General features: G+C 31.3%; 1 protein-coding gene across 2 annotated transcripts; it reads right to left on the bottom strand.

Moving 5' to 3' along the window:
• Window positions 1–5,280, bottom strand: LOC121265049 (transcription factor EGL1-like). 2 transcript variants are annotated; one of them, XM_041168501.1, is made up of 8 exons: window positions 4,861–5,279; window positions 3,834–4,088; window positions 3,594–3,690; window positions 3,426–3,440; window positions 2,853–2,909; window positions 1,852–2,757; window positions 839–1,282; window positions 1–360 (listed from the first exon to the last, which is right to left on the bottom strand). In XM_041168501.1, exons 1-8 carry the CDS (start codon window positions 4,983–4,985, stop codon window positions 289–291), a joined length of 1,971 nt encoding a protein of 656 aa, XP_041024435.1. In that variant the 5' UTR covers window positions 4,986–5,279; the 3' UTR covers window positions 1–288. The 2 variants fall into 2 exon arrangements, with proteins under 2 accessions (XP_041024435.1, XP_041024443.1); XM_041168509.1 differs by lacking the exon at window positions 2,853–2,909 and having other exon boundaries at window positions 4,861–5,280.
• Between the last annotated feature and the right edge of the window lie 12,817 nt (window positions 5,281–18,097).

Below are 18,097 nucleotides of genomic sequence, written 5' to 3'. Positions count from 1 at the left end.
TGACGAAACCGAACAAACTATCATACAAGTTAAAACACTTCAATGAGAGGTTCAAACATTAGCTGATGGTACATAAATTACATTGAAGGGTTTCATTCTCAACCGTTCAGACAAGCCATTGGTCAAGCTCATTTGCTACTTAAGGTTGAGAAGTGATTTTGGAATGCATGTTAGGTAGAAGATCAAAGTTCTCCAATTATAACTACACAACAACTCAAGAAACTATGACTACCAGCCTGAGAAATCCTAAATATAAGAGTTGACAATAATTATCTTCAATATCGCTTCTCAACACTTACAAGCAATTTTCCAAAGTGCTTGTTTGATCATTCCCACCGGTGCAGTTGCTGCTCCTCGAAACTGAAACCAAGTTGAAAAGAATCAAAATCAATTGTTGATATTGAATTTTGAAGCAACTTCAAAGGAAAATTAACTTCTAATGGTCACTATGGTTCTGAGATTTTCCTTAATGGATATATGTATAGGGTGCAGCAAATAACGGATATCATTTTGAAGTCATACAAAATGAAGTAGATACTAGCTAGTACTTTTACAGAATGAGAGCAAAGTTAACCAGTACCTTTTTTATATTAGTAAGATTTAACCAGTACCTTGTCACCTTCACTTTATTTTTTCATTAGAAATCATAATACCTACCATCAGGAGTCATTATTCATTGAACAAAATGTCCAAAAGCATCCTGATTGTCCTAAATTATGGACGTTAATAAAAATTTTAAAAAAAAATTTAAAAAAAAAAAAAAAAAAAAAAAAAAAAAAAAAAAAGAGCCACGGAAGGGAGTCACTGAAGTCTCCCTACATAAGCATGAAGGCCAAACCTTAGATTTTAAGGTCAATGTCAGAATGCCATTAGGAGAAGATGATTGAACTGAGTATGCATCCAAATGCAGATTATTTATCGCATCCATGACATCGAGCAAAATATATTCCCTGTAAGGGCATCTCATCTCTATCAGAACCTCCTGCTCTTTTATGCTGACTTTCACATCTAATGGCAGGCCATCTTCAGGAACAGCTTCATTGAGTTCTGGGTCAGTTTCATCCATGTCACAAGCCTTCCTCTTGTTTATCCAAGGTTTCCTGCCATTATCAATCTTTTTCCTATCATAATTATCAGAAATCTGCTCTACTATATCAAGGTATTTCCTTCTGGCTCTTGCTTCAAAATCTACTGAAGCCATGCAAGATTCCAACTCTTCTACCCTTGCCTCAAGCTCTTTCAGGTATTTGATTGTGTCATTAAGAATCGATGCTTTGTTAATCTGCATAAGCATGATCCAGTACATTAGAATAAAACATAGAGGGAGACTCAATTCAGTTGACTCCCAGGAAATAATTTGAGAAATTACTGCACTGTCAGTACTTGCGAATAAACCAGATAACATAATTTTTTTTTTTTTTTTTTTTATGACGTGAGACCTCATAAAGGCATGGCCAACTGGACCCATCTCTGGGGAGTAGAACCTGAATACATGACTCAACCCATTAGAACCATGTATCAGGCAATACAGGGGAACTCCTTGTGCAGAATCTAACACAGAATGTATCAGTCTACAACTCATTCCAAGCCCACCATTTGATCACTTGGCAAACCAAAGAACGTAAATGCATTTTATCAAAGATTTCATTTTTTGAAGGCTTTGAATATTTGAGACTTCCATTCACTAAAGACAAAAAAAAAAAAAAAAAAAAAAAAAAAAAGAACAAAGAGAGAGACTTCCACAAAAAAGGAGAGAATTTTTTTCAAAAGTGAAAGAATCCTAGAAAAGAATATGATCTTTTAGTCATGACCAAGGTTAATATAACCTCCAGAAAATCGCAATTGAATTACCTCAGTGATAGAAGGAACCATTGACCTGAGGACCAGAAAGTTTTCATCCTCTCTTCTATTGTCTGACAAAACATGTCCCATGCAAATATCATCCCTTTCCAATTTCCAAAGCCAATCTTTTCCACCACTTTCTTTCTGGGACCTAAGAGAGCAACCACCATACATAAGAGGGACCGAGAATAGTATCTTTTTTAGTATTCTCTGCTGTATCTGTGGCCTATAAGCACTACCAATTGCTTCTTTCTTCCAACTCAGAAAACTGGTTTTGCAATCACTATATTGAAAACATGATTTTTCAATCAACCGAGGTGAGCATCCCAGAATAGAAGAAAGAATTCTTCTGTACTGCAAGTCATCATCCGCTCCAAGATCCAAGGAACTTAGTCTTGTGTGATTGGAGTTTTGAAGTTCCTTCAAATGAGTGTGGTTATCTTCTCGCTTAAGAGTAGAGAGAGGCTTTTCTTGATTCACAAAAGCTTCAGATATACAGTCGCTGGAATTCATGGAATCTTGAACTCCATTGCTGAAGTCATCATCCATGGCATGCCAGCTCTGAACTTGAGAAGCCCCGCCATTTAGACCTTCAAGCATGAAAGAGTCTTCTGTCTGGTAATTGTGCTCGCAGCCATTGGAACAATCATCAGGAGAATCCATGTTGATTTCCTCATTGATATTTCCACCTAATTCATTGATTCCTTCCTGATCAAACTTGATTTCTTCGGATGGGGAATATAGGTTCTCCAAAGGAGAAGTGTTCATTACTTCCTGATTAACCTTGGCACACATTGGATCTCTGTCATCATCTGCTTTATGAGGAACAGAGGAAGATTTGTCGGAACATACTGGCTTTGACAACTCTAATAAGGAAACTTTGATGTGTTGAAGGAGACTAGGGTCCTCAGTGACCTAAAAGAGTACAGACAAGAGCAAAATACTAAATCAGTTGTACTGCTGCCTAAATTTGTATGCTATACAATGAGGAAAAGTTCCACAAATATTACCAGTTCGGTCACACCCAGCTCTATCACACCCCCCAGATAAGGAAAACATACCACAGTCTGCAAAGCAGACACAACAAACTATATCACAACAATGTCCCAAACCAGAAATGAAGGCATAGTTCCCTGAGTATAATTATTATACAGTAATAGCGTCTTAGATTTTAGCTAGCCCTAAACATATCTGGATTTGAGCATCTGCCTAAGTTGTATAAATTGTGTTAAGGGTGTTGGTATCTAACAGCGTGTAGAATGAGTCAAATCCAGCAAACCCCAGTAGAATATATACATTGTTCTCTCCAATCCAAAAGTAATCTAATTATATATGTATTACTCTGGACATATCTGATGGCTAACGTTAACGTACAAGCAGAGGGAACAAATAAAGCATGAAACTAAATATCATTTTGGGACATCCTTAATTGTAGAAAAGACAGTCACCCTAAAAACCTGAACTGTGGCCTGTCTTATCCCAATTATGAAAACAGAAACTATTTTCAAAAAGTACAAAAGGATATTGCCCAAGTGGTAAAGGTTACAGTTATGTTATAGATTTACAAAGACAAATTATCATACCTGAATAGATGCGCTCTGAAAGCATTGATCAATTCGCAGTTACACGAAAACAAGTTTACAGAGAAACACAGAAAGTCAGTTTCTTTAGCTGCTTGCAATATGAATTGACTAAATTACCAATTGAAACAGTCACAAATTTGAAACAGATATCTGCCAAGGAAAACCAACCTTGGCTAGCAAAGATCTAGAGAATACTTTGCTGTCCGCATATTGAGCATTGCATAACCAGATGGTTTGACCATTTGCTAATGCCCTTCCTGGCAAACTGTGCAAGAAAAGCAGGAAGAATGATCGAAATATCAAAGTATGAAACATATGAAGTATAAACTAATGGAACTGATTAAGAAATTTACATCAGGATGTACTGTTTAATAATATATCCATATTATCAGAGAAAAAGATAGGTACCCTTGGCCAGGACTGAAGACAAAGGACATGCAAACCAAGTAATACCACTCAGCATCTGTGAGATCCTCCGGTGACAATGCTGCTGAGGGCCTTTTAGCTGCTTGTTCGGTTTCGCCTTCCAAGAGAGACTGGAAAAGCTCTCTCAATTGCTGGCTTCTCTGTAAGCCTATTTTATCAGCCTTAAGTTCCATGGCTTGGACTGTTTTTCTAGTTTTGATGTCACCATTATAGTACCCATCAGCCCATTCCAGTACCCTGAAAATATTAATCACAACGCATCGCCTTAAGTAAGCAACAAAAAATATGAAGGAAAACATATGTACCTTGAGTATTTTATGTCAAAAGGCATTTGTTTAAGTGAACCACATGTACCCAGGGGCATAATAGCACATGGTTATAAATCGTTTGAATTCCTGGCCAAACAATAACATTCGCCTCTACAAACAGTTTCAAATTTCATTTCCAAATTTTCATTTTACAAATTTTCAACTTTCCTTTTCAAGATATATTCTTTACAAGAAGGAAATAACTTTTGAGATGGATTTAAGCTCAAGCGGGTGCCTTGTTATCTCACTTTCCTTTCCTATATGCCACTTTCAATTACATATTCATGGACTAGGTAGTCAAGGTTTCACCAGAAAGAAATTGTTGAGCTTGAAAACAATGACTTGCAGCCTGCAGGTCAAGCATCTGTTCTTAACAGATACCCATATGCTACTTAGCATACTTTCATCAATTTCTTCTGCAGAATAACATATTTATACCATCTGTTGCAGAAAAACAAACAATATTTACAAGGACTACTCTGAGTTTTGCTTAAAAGGAAAGTTCCCATTTTGGGATGGCACTTCTCCAATTAACTAAACACAGATGGTGATCATTTATATTAGATTCCAGGAATCTATAAAAATATTGATATTGAAGTAAAGAAGCCAGATTGCACCAGAGAAAACTGGCGAAAGGAAATGAAGCACCATGGCCAAATGAAGAAAGGAAACGATACATCAAAATAAGAAAGAGGCAGTACCCTTGTTCTGTTGTTGACAGCGACCAGAAAATTGCATAACTCCATTGGATACTCCTCACAGCAACAGCAAGCTGATTTCTTAGGTTCTCTGGCACCCCATCTCGGGTTTGACAGCCATTAGCCATTTTCCAACAAGCAACTCTTTAACTGATCTTATAGAATTTGGAAGGTCATCAAGTTATCAACCCCTTACTCCAAAGGCACTGGTTCCCACTTTTCAAGCTGACCCAGCTGATGAATATTATTTGCTTTTCAGTGGAGTGAAAAAAAGAAACTCCTCTGGCTTCCTATCAAGAATTCATGGTTTTAGAAACCAATCAAAGACATAACTCAGATCCACTTGGGTTGTTAGCCTATGCCCTATAATGATGTGGGATGGCACTGTTCTTTGGAAAGAAAATCTAGCAGACGACTGTGGATTCTGAGGTTTGAGGTTGAAAAATAAAGACCCAATTAGAAAAAAAAAAAAAAAAAAAAAGTTAGAAGCAAAAACCAAAAATAAAATAATAATAAAACACATCAAATTAATTCGTAGGATCCAAAGGAATCTGGCATTATACTTGGCTTCCTCATAATATAAATTCTTTACTATTGTTGGAATTTTTTCGAAAACCAACCCCACCACCTGACCACCCATGACTTTTCCTGTGTTCTCTTGTACCAAATGTTCTTATCAAAAAAAAAAAGAGTTTTCTGTTAAAGATAAATAAAACTCACTCACTGTTTATTATTAAGAAATTGGAATCAATTTCAGTGTGAAAAATTAATTATTAAATACTGTAGAAATATGTCCACTTTCGTATTCGATAAAAGTCCTGGTCCCGTATATTTTTTAAGGACATCGAATCATGGACCTCGAGAATTGATGAAAAAGCAGAGTATTTATTTATTTTTATCAGAAATGAAATATGATAACGAGGGAGATGGGGGGCATGCCGAATTGTCCTTGCAGGCTGCAGCAGCCTTATTATAATAACTTTTCTTGTTTGGGCCCTCTTAAAGGCAAATTTATGACTACAACAGCTGATATTTTGGAATGGAAAATGATTGGATTTATTCCGTTCTAATTTTTTATTTTTTTTATTTAGTAATTAAGAAAATATTATTTAGTAATATTGTAAATTTTTAAAAAATATATATTTAAAAATATTAAAAAGATGATTTAAAAAGATATTTAAAAGTATTTTTTTATTTTTTTCACATTATTTTTTAACACTTTTAAATATTTAAAAAAAATAAAATTTACAATATTATTAAATAATATTTTTTTAATCACTAGCATTTCTTGTTTTTATCCCTAGCATTGCCCGGTTGGCATAGAAGAAAACTACAATATCTTTGCACAGACTACAGAATAAAAGCCAACTTTGAATTTTGAAAGCTTTTCTTGTTTTTATCCTGCTGTTTACCATCACATGTTTTCGATGGGTCAGTGAAAACTTTCAACAACAAGAACAAAACAGTAATAAATGTCTCTGAATTCAAGCTAGCGACCAGAAGGACCTTTCTAAAATTCATGAACCATTTTAAATCTAAGGTCGCGTTAAATGTAATTCAGATATGAGATATTTTAAATAATAATAAAATTTTTTAGTTAAGATGAGAGGTGAGATGATTTATAAAAAAATATGTATTTAGATAACGAGATGAGATGAGATGAGATATTTTATAAAAAAAAGTGTATTTAGATAGTGAGATGAGATAAAATGATTTTAATTTTTTAAGAATTTGATAAAGTAATTGGTCCTACCAATTATTGAAAATTATTTTTAATTATTGGACAGAAAAGATTATGAATATATTAAAAACAAGTAATATCTATTATTAATTTAAAAACTTATAAATATTTTGAATTTTCCAAAATATATTTTTTGTAGTTAGCCATGATTATTTCAATATTTTCAAATATGAACGCATTTCTTTGTTAAACAAAATTATTCTAATTATGACTTTTTATAGAACTAATTATGACCTATTTATTATACTATATTTTATAAAATTTGAAATATATTTTTCTAATTATATATTACAATAAAATAAATAATTCTAATAGATAGTTATATATATTAAAAATGTGATAGTTAGCATACTGTAGTAGTACTGTATCAGTACTGTAGAGGTAGATGAAACTTTGCAACAAATCAACTGTAACGATACTGTATCATTACTGTAACGATGGTTGAAAAATCAAAGATAAGATAAAATTTTGTATTCTATCATTGGGATGGGCAGATGAAAGATGGAGTACAGCTCAAATGTATCTCATCTGGGCATCCAAACGGGGCCGAAATATATAGAAATATATATATATTGAAGTATTATCCTTATCAAGGATTTTTTATATTTTCTATGGTACAGTATATATAGTAAGAAGATTTCATATTAATTGCTAGCTTTTTTAAAATTAAATGGTTGAGATCTTAACATGCTGCACATGATATATATAAAAGTACTTATTAATAAAGATGTTGTAATGTTCGGATTAGTTAATTTTTATACTGCATTGTGTATGATGATACCATATATATCACGAGTTATATAAATACCATTCTTTGTTTTTTTTAATGTCGATGGAATTTAGCTTTATAACTGATTTTAATGAATTCTAGCTATCGTTGATATTAATTTGTTATTTTAGAATATAAATATAAATATAAGATTATATATTTAGAGTCATTATATTATCAAGCACGTATGTAGAGTACTTCATCCACATCACTTAAATAATAAAATTTAATTTATAAAATTTAAATATTAAATTTTATCTTTTAAATCAAATTAAATAACGTAAGGAGGATATGTATAGAACTCTTATAATAGCATAACTAAATTAATTATATATTGAAAAATGTGGCTAAATTCTACCTATTTAATGTGAAAACGACATATCCTAAAAATTTCGAGGAATCTTTGTACGTAGGTTTAGTTTAGATTTTTTTTTTTCTAATATTTATTATTTCACGTTTTACAATCATTTAATGCATCATTTTTTTGTGTGGATCAGGATTCAATCTACTTCTCAATCTTTTCTCTCATCCAATTGATCAGTGATATCATTGTTACAATATTCTCTTTTGTTTCGATCGATTGAAATTAATAAAAAGCCTTTCGTCCCAATGCAAATTTATAGTGCCATAGGGGTAATCTGTGTCCACCGCCCCGCCTCGTTTGGGCGGCGTAGGCAACCCCACCCATCCCATGTGGGGGCGGGAGCCCTCATCCATAGGGAGAAGAGGGTGCAAGTGCGGGGGCCCGCCCCCCGAGCTGGGCTTAAGCCCAACTCAATATATATATATATATATATATATATATGTATATGTATAACTATTTGTTACCAAAACAATGTCGTTTTAATAACAAATATTAAAAAAAAAATGTCAAAACGACGTCGTTTTGGAATTAAGTCAACCCTTCCCCCCTCCCATGCAGTTTATTCTCTATTCAATCTTCCTCCCCCCCTCTCTCTCTCTCTCTTTCCTCTCGGCTCTCTATGCCATTGCCCTCTCTCCCTCTCATAGTCGCCACGACGGCATAGCCCACGTCATCTTCTTTTCATCCTTCTCCTCAACTCCTCCTCTCCTTTTCTTCTTAATCTCTCAGACCCTCTCTCCCTTTTGCAATCGATGTGTATTTTGTTTAGGTTTTTGTTTTTGTTAGTTTTGGTTTTTTTCTTTTGTTGTTTCCATCCTTCTATTTCGATGTGTATTGTTGTGGATTTGATTTCTATTTTGTAACTTTGTTCATTGTTGTGTTGTTGTATTTTGTAATTTTGTTGGTTTGTTCATTGTTTCTGATTCGATGGTATCTTTGTGGTATTTTGTAACTTTATTCATTTCCACCTTACGTTTGAATTTATTTTTTTATTTTTTTCGGTTGGGCCAGTCATAGGTAGGCGAAGGAGGACCATGGATCCGCCCCCAACCTCGAAATAAGGATGGGGGCCCGCTCCCGATATGCAGTGGGGATTCTGGGGGGCAAACCCCTGCCCATGGGGGGCCGGGTGCAAGTAAAACCCTTGTAGTGCCATAGAATCAAATAAGATGAGCCTCTATCATTAAAATCTCAGATCACCCTGCCTCTCTCTCTCTCTCTCTATCTCTCTCTATTCCCTTCCTTTTTAGTTGTACCATCTATTGTTATACTTTTTTTAAATAAAAGATATAATTTTATTAATAAAAATCAAAATAATCGGTCATTACAATATTTTCACTCAACTAAATTCAAATTTAGCATAGGACCTTCCTCTACACACACCTTCTCTTCTAAATAGGAGAGAACTAGCTTTGCAAGCTTGTGAGCTACATCATTAGCTTCTCTATATGTGAAAGTGACACTCCATCTTGATATTTCATTGAGCATGCTTCGTGCATCATCAATCACAGTTCTATAATCTGTATATGTCTTCAGTATTGTTTGTAGCCTTAACTACTATATGGGAATCACCTTCCAAAACCACACATTGTAGCCTAGCTCAATACATAAATCCATTGCTCTTTGCAAAGCAATGGCTTCTACTATGATGGGTTTCATGATATGATTAATATTTAAGCACAAAGAAGCCAAGATGTGTCCCTTTCAACATCTCTAATTATAATTCCAATTCCCACTTTCTTTGACTATATATCCACAACAACATCCCAATTGGCTTTAACTACCATATCATTTGGCTTCTTCCAATTGACCAAGCTTCTCTCAGTATTTATTGTGTGTTTATGCTCTTGTCGATGATTCTGAGTTAATGTGAAATCCTCAAATCCTTGTTTTGTAATTTGAAACACCATGATCGGGTGCTCAAACTTGTTTAAAAAAAAATAGAAAGTTTCTTCTTAACCATATCTGATCATTCTCATCATATAAGCTATTAACTCTAACTCCTCAACCTTCAACCTCTCGTTACTAGACCATGCACTTTGCATTGGGCTATCAAATTCAATTCAAACATCAGATGTTTCAAGATAGCTCCACAAAGAGTAATGTTACATATAGTCGTAGAGTGTACAAGCGTTATGCAGTCACTTTGAAAAAGAGTAGGGTCTACTATTAAAAAATTAATTTCTTTTTATGTGAGTTTCGTATTTATTCATTTTTTTCAAAGTAATTGAATGACGCTTGCACACTCACAACTGCAATTATCATTTCTCTTTACTTTATAAAAGTTATAATCTATAAGCTCTAAGATTTGCACAAGTTTTATCAGTATAAATTTATATATATATATATATATATATATATATATAATGTATACATCATCTTACATTAAGCTCGCAAATAATAATGATTTCTCGTCTTCATAAAATTTAGATTGAAATCGAGGATCTCAAGTCATAGATCAAAAATAGTTTATATATCCTGCAGCATTCATACATGACTTCATAACTTCAAATAAAAACTTGAAAAAAATCTTAATAATTAAATTGCCGAATAAAAAAATATATATATTGGTACAATTAATTGCATTGTACTTAAAAGAAACTTTTATTTTAACATTTTTCCCCACCACTTGCATATATAATCATCATGTTTGAAATTTTCAAAGCAACTTTGCCTCTCTATTTTGACCGTTTTATTTGATCGCTGGTTAAAATGTGTTTTTTTTTACTTAATAATTAAGAAAGTAATTTTAAGTATATTTATGTATTTTTTTATTTTTTAAAAATATTTAAATACATTAAAAAATATGAAAAGTAAAAATTAAAAAAACAAAAAAAACCACCGGTCGTATCGCAATAAAAGTGGGACGGCATAGTAGTCCCACTCTTCCACTAAATCCTGCTTGAACACCATATATTTAACACCATACATTAATATAGATTTCATATATAGGATAAAATGGAACTAGCAATTACGCGTGTCTAGAAACTAGCAAGTCATGAGGATAAGAACAGGCTTTTCATTTATTTTAATTAGTATGTGAATGTGTGTGATTGATAGATAGCTAGAAGTCATCATGTCTCCACTCCCACACTACAAAGCTTCAATGGAAATTAATATGTTGAAAAGGGGAGTGATCAGAGACATGGTGCGGAGATGGCCCGGCTTTTATATATTTGAATGAAATAATTATCAGTAAGGGGGTGGGGAGGCTAGAATTCTCAAGGAATATCGTGTACGTAGATGATGATTTATTAGGAAGGAGCTGGAGTTCATTATTGCTGGGTGGGCTAAGTGAGAGTGCCATCATGAATTGTCCTTTTTTGTGGAACAACACAACCCACTCCTTTTGTGAAAGAACACAACTCGCTTTGCTCCGCTCTTCACATGAACATTTAATTAATGACATTATATTATATTATATATATATATTTATATATCTTATCTTATCTTGCTTTGATATAAAATCTCTTTTAACATATAAAAATGGATATATATATATATAGCAACAGTAGCAGTCTTCATCACAAGTATGTTCAATTTGCGGAGACAATATTAGTCAGACTTGTGTTCATAGAATCATTAACTAAAGTGCTAATACTAGTGCTTTGTCAACAATTTATAAGCTCTAATATTGTCAATACTTTAATGCAATTTCATGCAGTGAGAGCTTTTTATTAATAAATAATTAATTCTAGGACAGAGTACTACTTGAGCACTTTAGGGAGCATGCACCCTAGCTTACAGATTATGTTCAGGGGTTAGCTAGTGTACGTTGTATTGCATTCCTTGATCACCCTGTAACTAAGAAAAACAAAAGCCAAAAAAGTATAGAGATTAAGGCTACGTTTAGTACTCAAACTTAGTTGAGTTTAGTTTAATTTAGTTTAATTTTAAACTGAGTCTAATATTTAAATATCCAACTTTTAAATTATTAAACTCATCTCAACTCAAAACCTTCTTACACATGAGATCCACAATATTTTTCAACTTAAAACATCTTTATACGTGAGATCCACAACCCTTTTCAACTTTTCATAAAAAGTACTAAACTTATATTAATATTCAAATATACTTTAAACTCACTTTAGATGAGCTCCACATAATTTCCTCTACTATTCAACTCAATACTATACATAAAGAACTCAACTCAGCTTAATTCAGCTCAACATCTAAATGCAGTCTAAGTTAATCACGTTGAAAAGCTGACTTATATTTCAAACATGATGTTTTTTTAGGGACATATCCAAACGTGTTAATTTCTTGTACGATGAATGTTATACATCATTTACTATTTATTTTCACACTATACATCTATACATTTTTCATAGGGTGTGAAGGTGTTTTTCATAGATTGTGAGAGTATTTTTCATAAGTTATGAGATCATGTGGGATGATGAATAGTGATCCTTAATCAAACACATCACGATTATTTAATATATTCTTTTATTTTTATGTGATTTTTATTGAGAGATAGATAATCAGACCATTAGTATAAGTTCGTGGGAGGAAGATCAAAACGGAATATACTTCAAATCAGCCAGTCAGAGAGAGAGAGAGAGAGAGAGAGAGAGAGGGTACTTCTTCTTTTGGGTGAACGCATTGAGTGGCCGCTATATATTTTTCTGGGATGCCCTATATGTTTTCGTTTCTATCCTCTCTTCTGTTTTTTGCTTTGTTTTTGTTCAGTTTGTCGTGGGTTTCTTCGTTTATTGCTCGAAGAACAGAACAAAGGAGAGGAAAAATAAAAGATGAGGAAAACAATTAATAAATTAGATCGAGGCTATCACGGGGCCATGTCAGGACATGACTCTACGTTTGGCATCTTTTAATTGTCACAATAACATGGAGCATGCTAGGATTATTCGATTATTCCCTGGTTCGTGGCCAGGACTCAGGAGGAAGGCTAAACATGCATGCATGCACTGAGTTTTTTTTTTTTTATAAATTAAAAAAAAAACATGCTTTCTTCAAATCATGAGTCAGTCCGAGATCTGAGAGAGAGAGAGAGAGAGAGAGCGAGCGCGAGTGCGAGAGAGGTACTTGTCTTGGGATTCATCATACAGTGAATTCTTGTAGGGGGTGCCCAGTGCCCTAACGTTTTCGATCGCCTTATCTTGGCTTCTGTTTCTTGCCGTGTTTGATCTGTGATGTTTGTTGCGGGTTTTAGCTCGTTGAAAGGTCAGATCAAAGCCCTGCAGGCTATCACGGGGGGCATGTCAGGACCAATGGGAGAGAGAGAGAGGGCTTGACTGATTGACATAGAAGACATTAAGCCGGAATCGAAGGGTAAGTTCGGATGATTTTAATTTATCTTAATTTATTATTATATTTTTTTTAAATTTTAACATAAAATATAATTAACAATTCAATTTTTTTAAAATTTGATAATAATAATAATATTAAAAAATAATATTTTATCATTTCAATTTAATATTCAAACACAGCCTAAATGTTAGGTATAATTTTAAGATGAGTTTAAGATTCAAATATTCAATTTTTAAATTATTAAATTTATTTCAACTTAAAATTTTTTTATACATCGGACTTCAACATCTCTTTACACATAAAATTTATAATTTTTTTAATTTTTTATAAATATATTTAAATTTATCTTAATATTTAAATATATTTAAATTTATTTTAAGTAGATTTTACATAACTTACTTTACCATCTCAATTTATTATTTTTACTATTTATAACGGCCAACTCACTTAGCTTACAAATGCCTAATATTTGTCTGTGAAAGATATTTCAACTATGCATGGTTATTACATGCCAAAGCTGATAGGCGTTTTGACTCTTATCAAAATATGACTGCATGATTAATGATTTATTATTAATTGATAGTATATATTATTTTATATTTTATATGGTCAATGATAATAAATTAAATAAAAATTATATATTTATAGTGAATTTTCATTATATTTGACGATGCTGGTAGATAGAAGTGGGATTGAAAAGTTTTGAAAGTTCCAGAGTCCACTTTGATGCAATTATTAATTTCAGAGACACATTGTGAATTGAGTGAAAATTCGAAAGGACAAAATGTAATTAACCCTTTGCATAATTTAATGCAGTATATTTTTATGCTCTATTAGCCAAACTCCTCATTTTATTTGCATTTGCATAATCTAATGAGAGTGCTCTTAGTCAATCTATTCACAGTTCATAAACAACTTTAAATATAATAATATTTTTTCATTAAATTTAGATTTATTAAAAATAAAAGAAAGTAGTAAGTCTATCATTTTTCCATGCAAAAACTAAAAAGTATAAACATCTACGTAATTGAAAACATATATAAATAATATGTGTGTGTTTAAATAGAAGGATAAAAATGACAAATCACATATTAATATATGGTGTAGAAATGATAAGTAGCAATTCTAATAAATAATTAGTGGAGGACTAATTAATTATAGCCCTTCATTTTTTGCAAATGATAGGACGCAATTAGGATGTTAATATTGGGTAAAATTCAAACACAAAAAATATTAGGGGATAAAATTTATTTTTGTGAAATCTACCATATACAAGTATTTCCAAAATAATATTTTTTTTTTTATAATTCTTGAATATTTTGAAGGGTGAATTAAGCTTCTAACTAAAGCATGCAGTTATAACCATTTTAAAAATCCTCGTATAAGTTATAACCATCAATAATTGTATAAACAAATGCTATGTATTTCCCATTATTAGAATCTTTAAGAGTTTTTATTTTTTATTTTTTATTTTTTAAGACTTAAAATAAGAGAACATAAATTCATTGTACAATATATATTATTACTTTTTATGAGTTTTTTTTTTAACAGAAGATACAAAATAAATATTATATATTCAGCCTCTTTTTAACTTCAAAGAAAAATTTTATTCATATTTTTATATAGTGCATTATAAATATTTTGTTTCTATTAAATATATAATGTATTGATGATAAGTTGAATAATTTAATTAATTAAAATATATATATAATTAATTAGAGCTCTGCTACAGTCACTGAAAAAGTAACCCGAAGAATTGTTTCGAATAGTATATTTCACTTTTTATTTTTTATTTTTAATACCTTTTTTAATCATCACAAATATTTTAAAAAATATAAAAAATTTATAATTTAACATATTTTCTTAATCGTTAAATAAAGAAAAATTTGTAACACGGATTCTGAACCCAAAACATTTCTGAATTAATTATAACACGTGATGTGCGGAAACCTCTCCTCAAGTACTTGAACCATAAATATAACAAAAAGTCTACTTGCACTCAGCATGGGAACAACCCGCGTACCCGCCCCTCCACGTGGAGAAATTGAAACGGCGCGTTTTGTGTTTAACCCAAACGATAGGTTCGTCTTTTTCGTCTACCCACGAACAAAGCATGAAGGGGTCTTCTTCTCATTTTCTTCATCTACCAACAAAGAAGATTGGGTGATTTTGGGTCTTCTTCTCATCTTCTTCGTATACCCACGTGTAGTTGAACACAGGTTTGGTTCTTCTCATCCTCATCTTCTCATCTTCTTCTACCCATGTAGAAGATTGGGTGATTATGGCGTTTTTTCACCCGCTTCACGCAAGAAATTTTTCCTCTTTTTTTTTGGAACGTTACAGGATAAACAGACAAGGTTGAGTTTAAAATCAGGTTTGAGTCAAATTTTGGTGACGATCCAACGGATCCATGATGCTGATGCTTGCTTTTCTCAAAGAGAGGTTGTGAACACATAACAGATGCAACCTAACAGCCTCAAGAGCTTTTCTTTGGTTTCTCTTCACAATCCACTCTTACAATTTATATTATTATTTTTACTGACAAAAAATTGATAGAACTTAGTCCATGACCATTTCCATTTTCCCTTGTTGTGCACGGACAGAGAGAGATTTTATTCATATTTTTATATAGTGCATTATAAATATTTTGTTTCTATTAAATATATAATGTATTGATGATGAGTTGAATAATTTAATTAATTAAAAAAAATATATATATATAATTAATTAGAGCTCTACTAAAGTCACTGAAAAAGTAATCCGAAGAATTGTTTCGAATAGTATATTCCATTTTTTTATTTTTTATTTTTAATACTTTTTTTAATCATCACAAATATTTTAAAAAATATAAAAAATTTATAATTGAAACATGTTTTCTTAATCATTAAATAAATAAAAAAATTCGTAATACAGATTCTGACCCCAAAACATTTCAGAATTAATTATAACGCGTGATGTGCGGAAACCTCTCCTCAAGTACTTGAAGTCTCGGACCATAAATATAAAAGGAATCTAGATCTACTGTCGAAACCCAGAGAAAGTACCATCAATTTTGAAACCACTGCATATTTGTCCTTTTTTATTGATTCTCATAGAAAAATATTTAATGTAAAAAGACAAAGAAATTTATTTATGAGTGTGGATTTTTAAACGATGAGTAACATCATTTATTAGTACCATGACACAACTTTCGAAAACGACCACATGGTTTTAGACCATATCATTAATTTGTCCAATTATTAATTGCCAAACAAAGTCTTCTCAGTGTCGGTACCTTTGCCCTCTATTCTGAAAATCGGAAAATCACTCTTTCTCATATGTCACTTCTTAGAAAAATGCTACATAAATAGTAATTCATATGCTTCAATTATTATTTATTTTCGTACCTTATATTTATAATTTTTTTATAAAATAAGATATAGAGATATTTTTTTTTATAGAATATAGAGTTTGAAGTAATGAATAGTAATTTTTTTAAAATTTTATTATTCAATAATTAAAAATATTTTTTAATAATTTTGTAATTTTTTAAATATTTAAGAATATAAAAAAACTTTTTTACTCTTTCCCGAAATGTCTTGTGCTACGCCACTGCTCCACTTTTTATAGCATTGCTATTCATTCACTATTTGTGTTTTCAACATGGTTTTCAATTTTCGTTTCTAAGGAAATTTATTTGTTGACTCAGTTGATTGGGTTCTTTGTCTTGTTAGTATATATTTTTTAAGATCTAAGATTTGAATTTTTGGAAATAAATAATTTTTAAGAACTATTAAGCTAGACAAAATTAAGCTCATGGTTGAGATTGAAAATAGATGCAACATAGAATAAAAATTATGAAAGTAAAGTTTATTGATAAAATTCGAATCGAGTTCTAAAACCCACAAGCTAAGTTCAAATAGTTAAGAAAATTTAAAATTATGAGAATTTGGTCCGAAAATGAAATATTTCATTAAAATAAAAGATGTAATAAAATAAAAGTCCTATAAAAAAATTTGGCCAAAATCATTTCTAAAAATTAAAGTGAAATATTTTCATAAAAGGAAAAAAAAAGAAGCATACATTTGTTATTTGAAGGAGAAAATGACTTATTTCGGTGTCGATACATGGGTCATTAGGCGTAGCATGATAATCAAGACATATGCGTTGAAAAGAGCTTTTGAAATTGAGGTCTTGTGCCCAATTCTAATACCCGTAACTAAAATTATGACAAAAATATTGACAACTGCACAATATTATTCTAATGAGATGAACCTCCAATATTGTTTATTGTCATATTTGTGTTGGTTTGCCTTCTCTAATGCTATCAACATAGAATCTGTCAAATATGCATCATTAGAGCCAGATCTCCTGCATCAAACCATTGGATTAAGATAATAATTACCTTTTAAATTACTCCATGTACATTTACAAAAAATTCATTGTCAAGAGCTTGTAAACATTTAAAATAAGTCGAAATATTGTCCTGAACATCTGGTGTCAGTAAAAAAAATAAATCTATTTATTATTTCATAAAATCTCACTTAATAATGTCGGTATCTAAATATGATGTATCTCATAATATTCTTGTACATCATTTTAAATCAAGGTTAACGATGGATTTGTTTAATAGATATTTAGTATCTATATCTGTCTGTGTATAAATGTTGAAAATCATGCATAAATGAGTTCAATATAAATATATTGACTAACTTCAGTAAGAATTCAATAAGAGCGCAAATTATGTATCTAACCTAATATTTCTTCTTCTTTTTTTTTTTTTTTTCTTGCCTCAAGTATTTTGATTTCTACAAAATATCCCTAAATTATATGGTCATGATAATTGTAGTATATTTTGGTGTATAATCACAACTTTAATTCAGAATATTCATTTCCCTATTTAATTAAATAAAGTGAAAATACTCATCTCTCATAATTTCTTCTCTTCAACTAAATAAAAAAACAATAATTTTGGGAGTGAAGAGGGGATCCGACTCAACAAGATACTCCAATTTATTTATTTTTTTCCTTTTTCTTTATATATATATATATATTATCTTTTTTTATTATTTTTTGTGCCTTTTATTTATTTATTTTTTGTCTTTTTCATGATTCTCTT

Source organism: Juglans microcarpa x Juglans regia, chromosome 1D (assembly GCF_004785595.1).
Source record: "Juglans microcarpa x Juglans regia isolate MS1-56 chromosome 1D, Jm3101_v1.0, whole genome shotgun sequence".
NCBI lineage: Eukaryota > Viridiplantae > Streptophyta > Magnoliopsida > Fagales > Juglandaceae > Juglans > Juglans microcarpa x Juglans regia.
The sequence above is the reverse complement of the archived record's forward strand: the minus strand, read 5'-3'. Positions and strand labels throughout refer to the sequence as shown.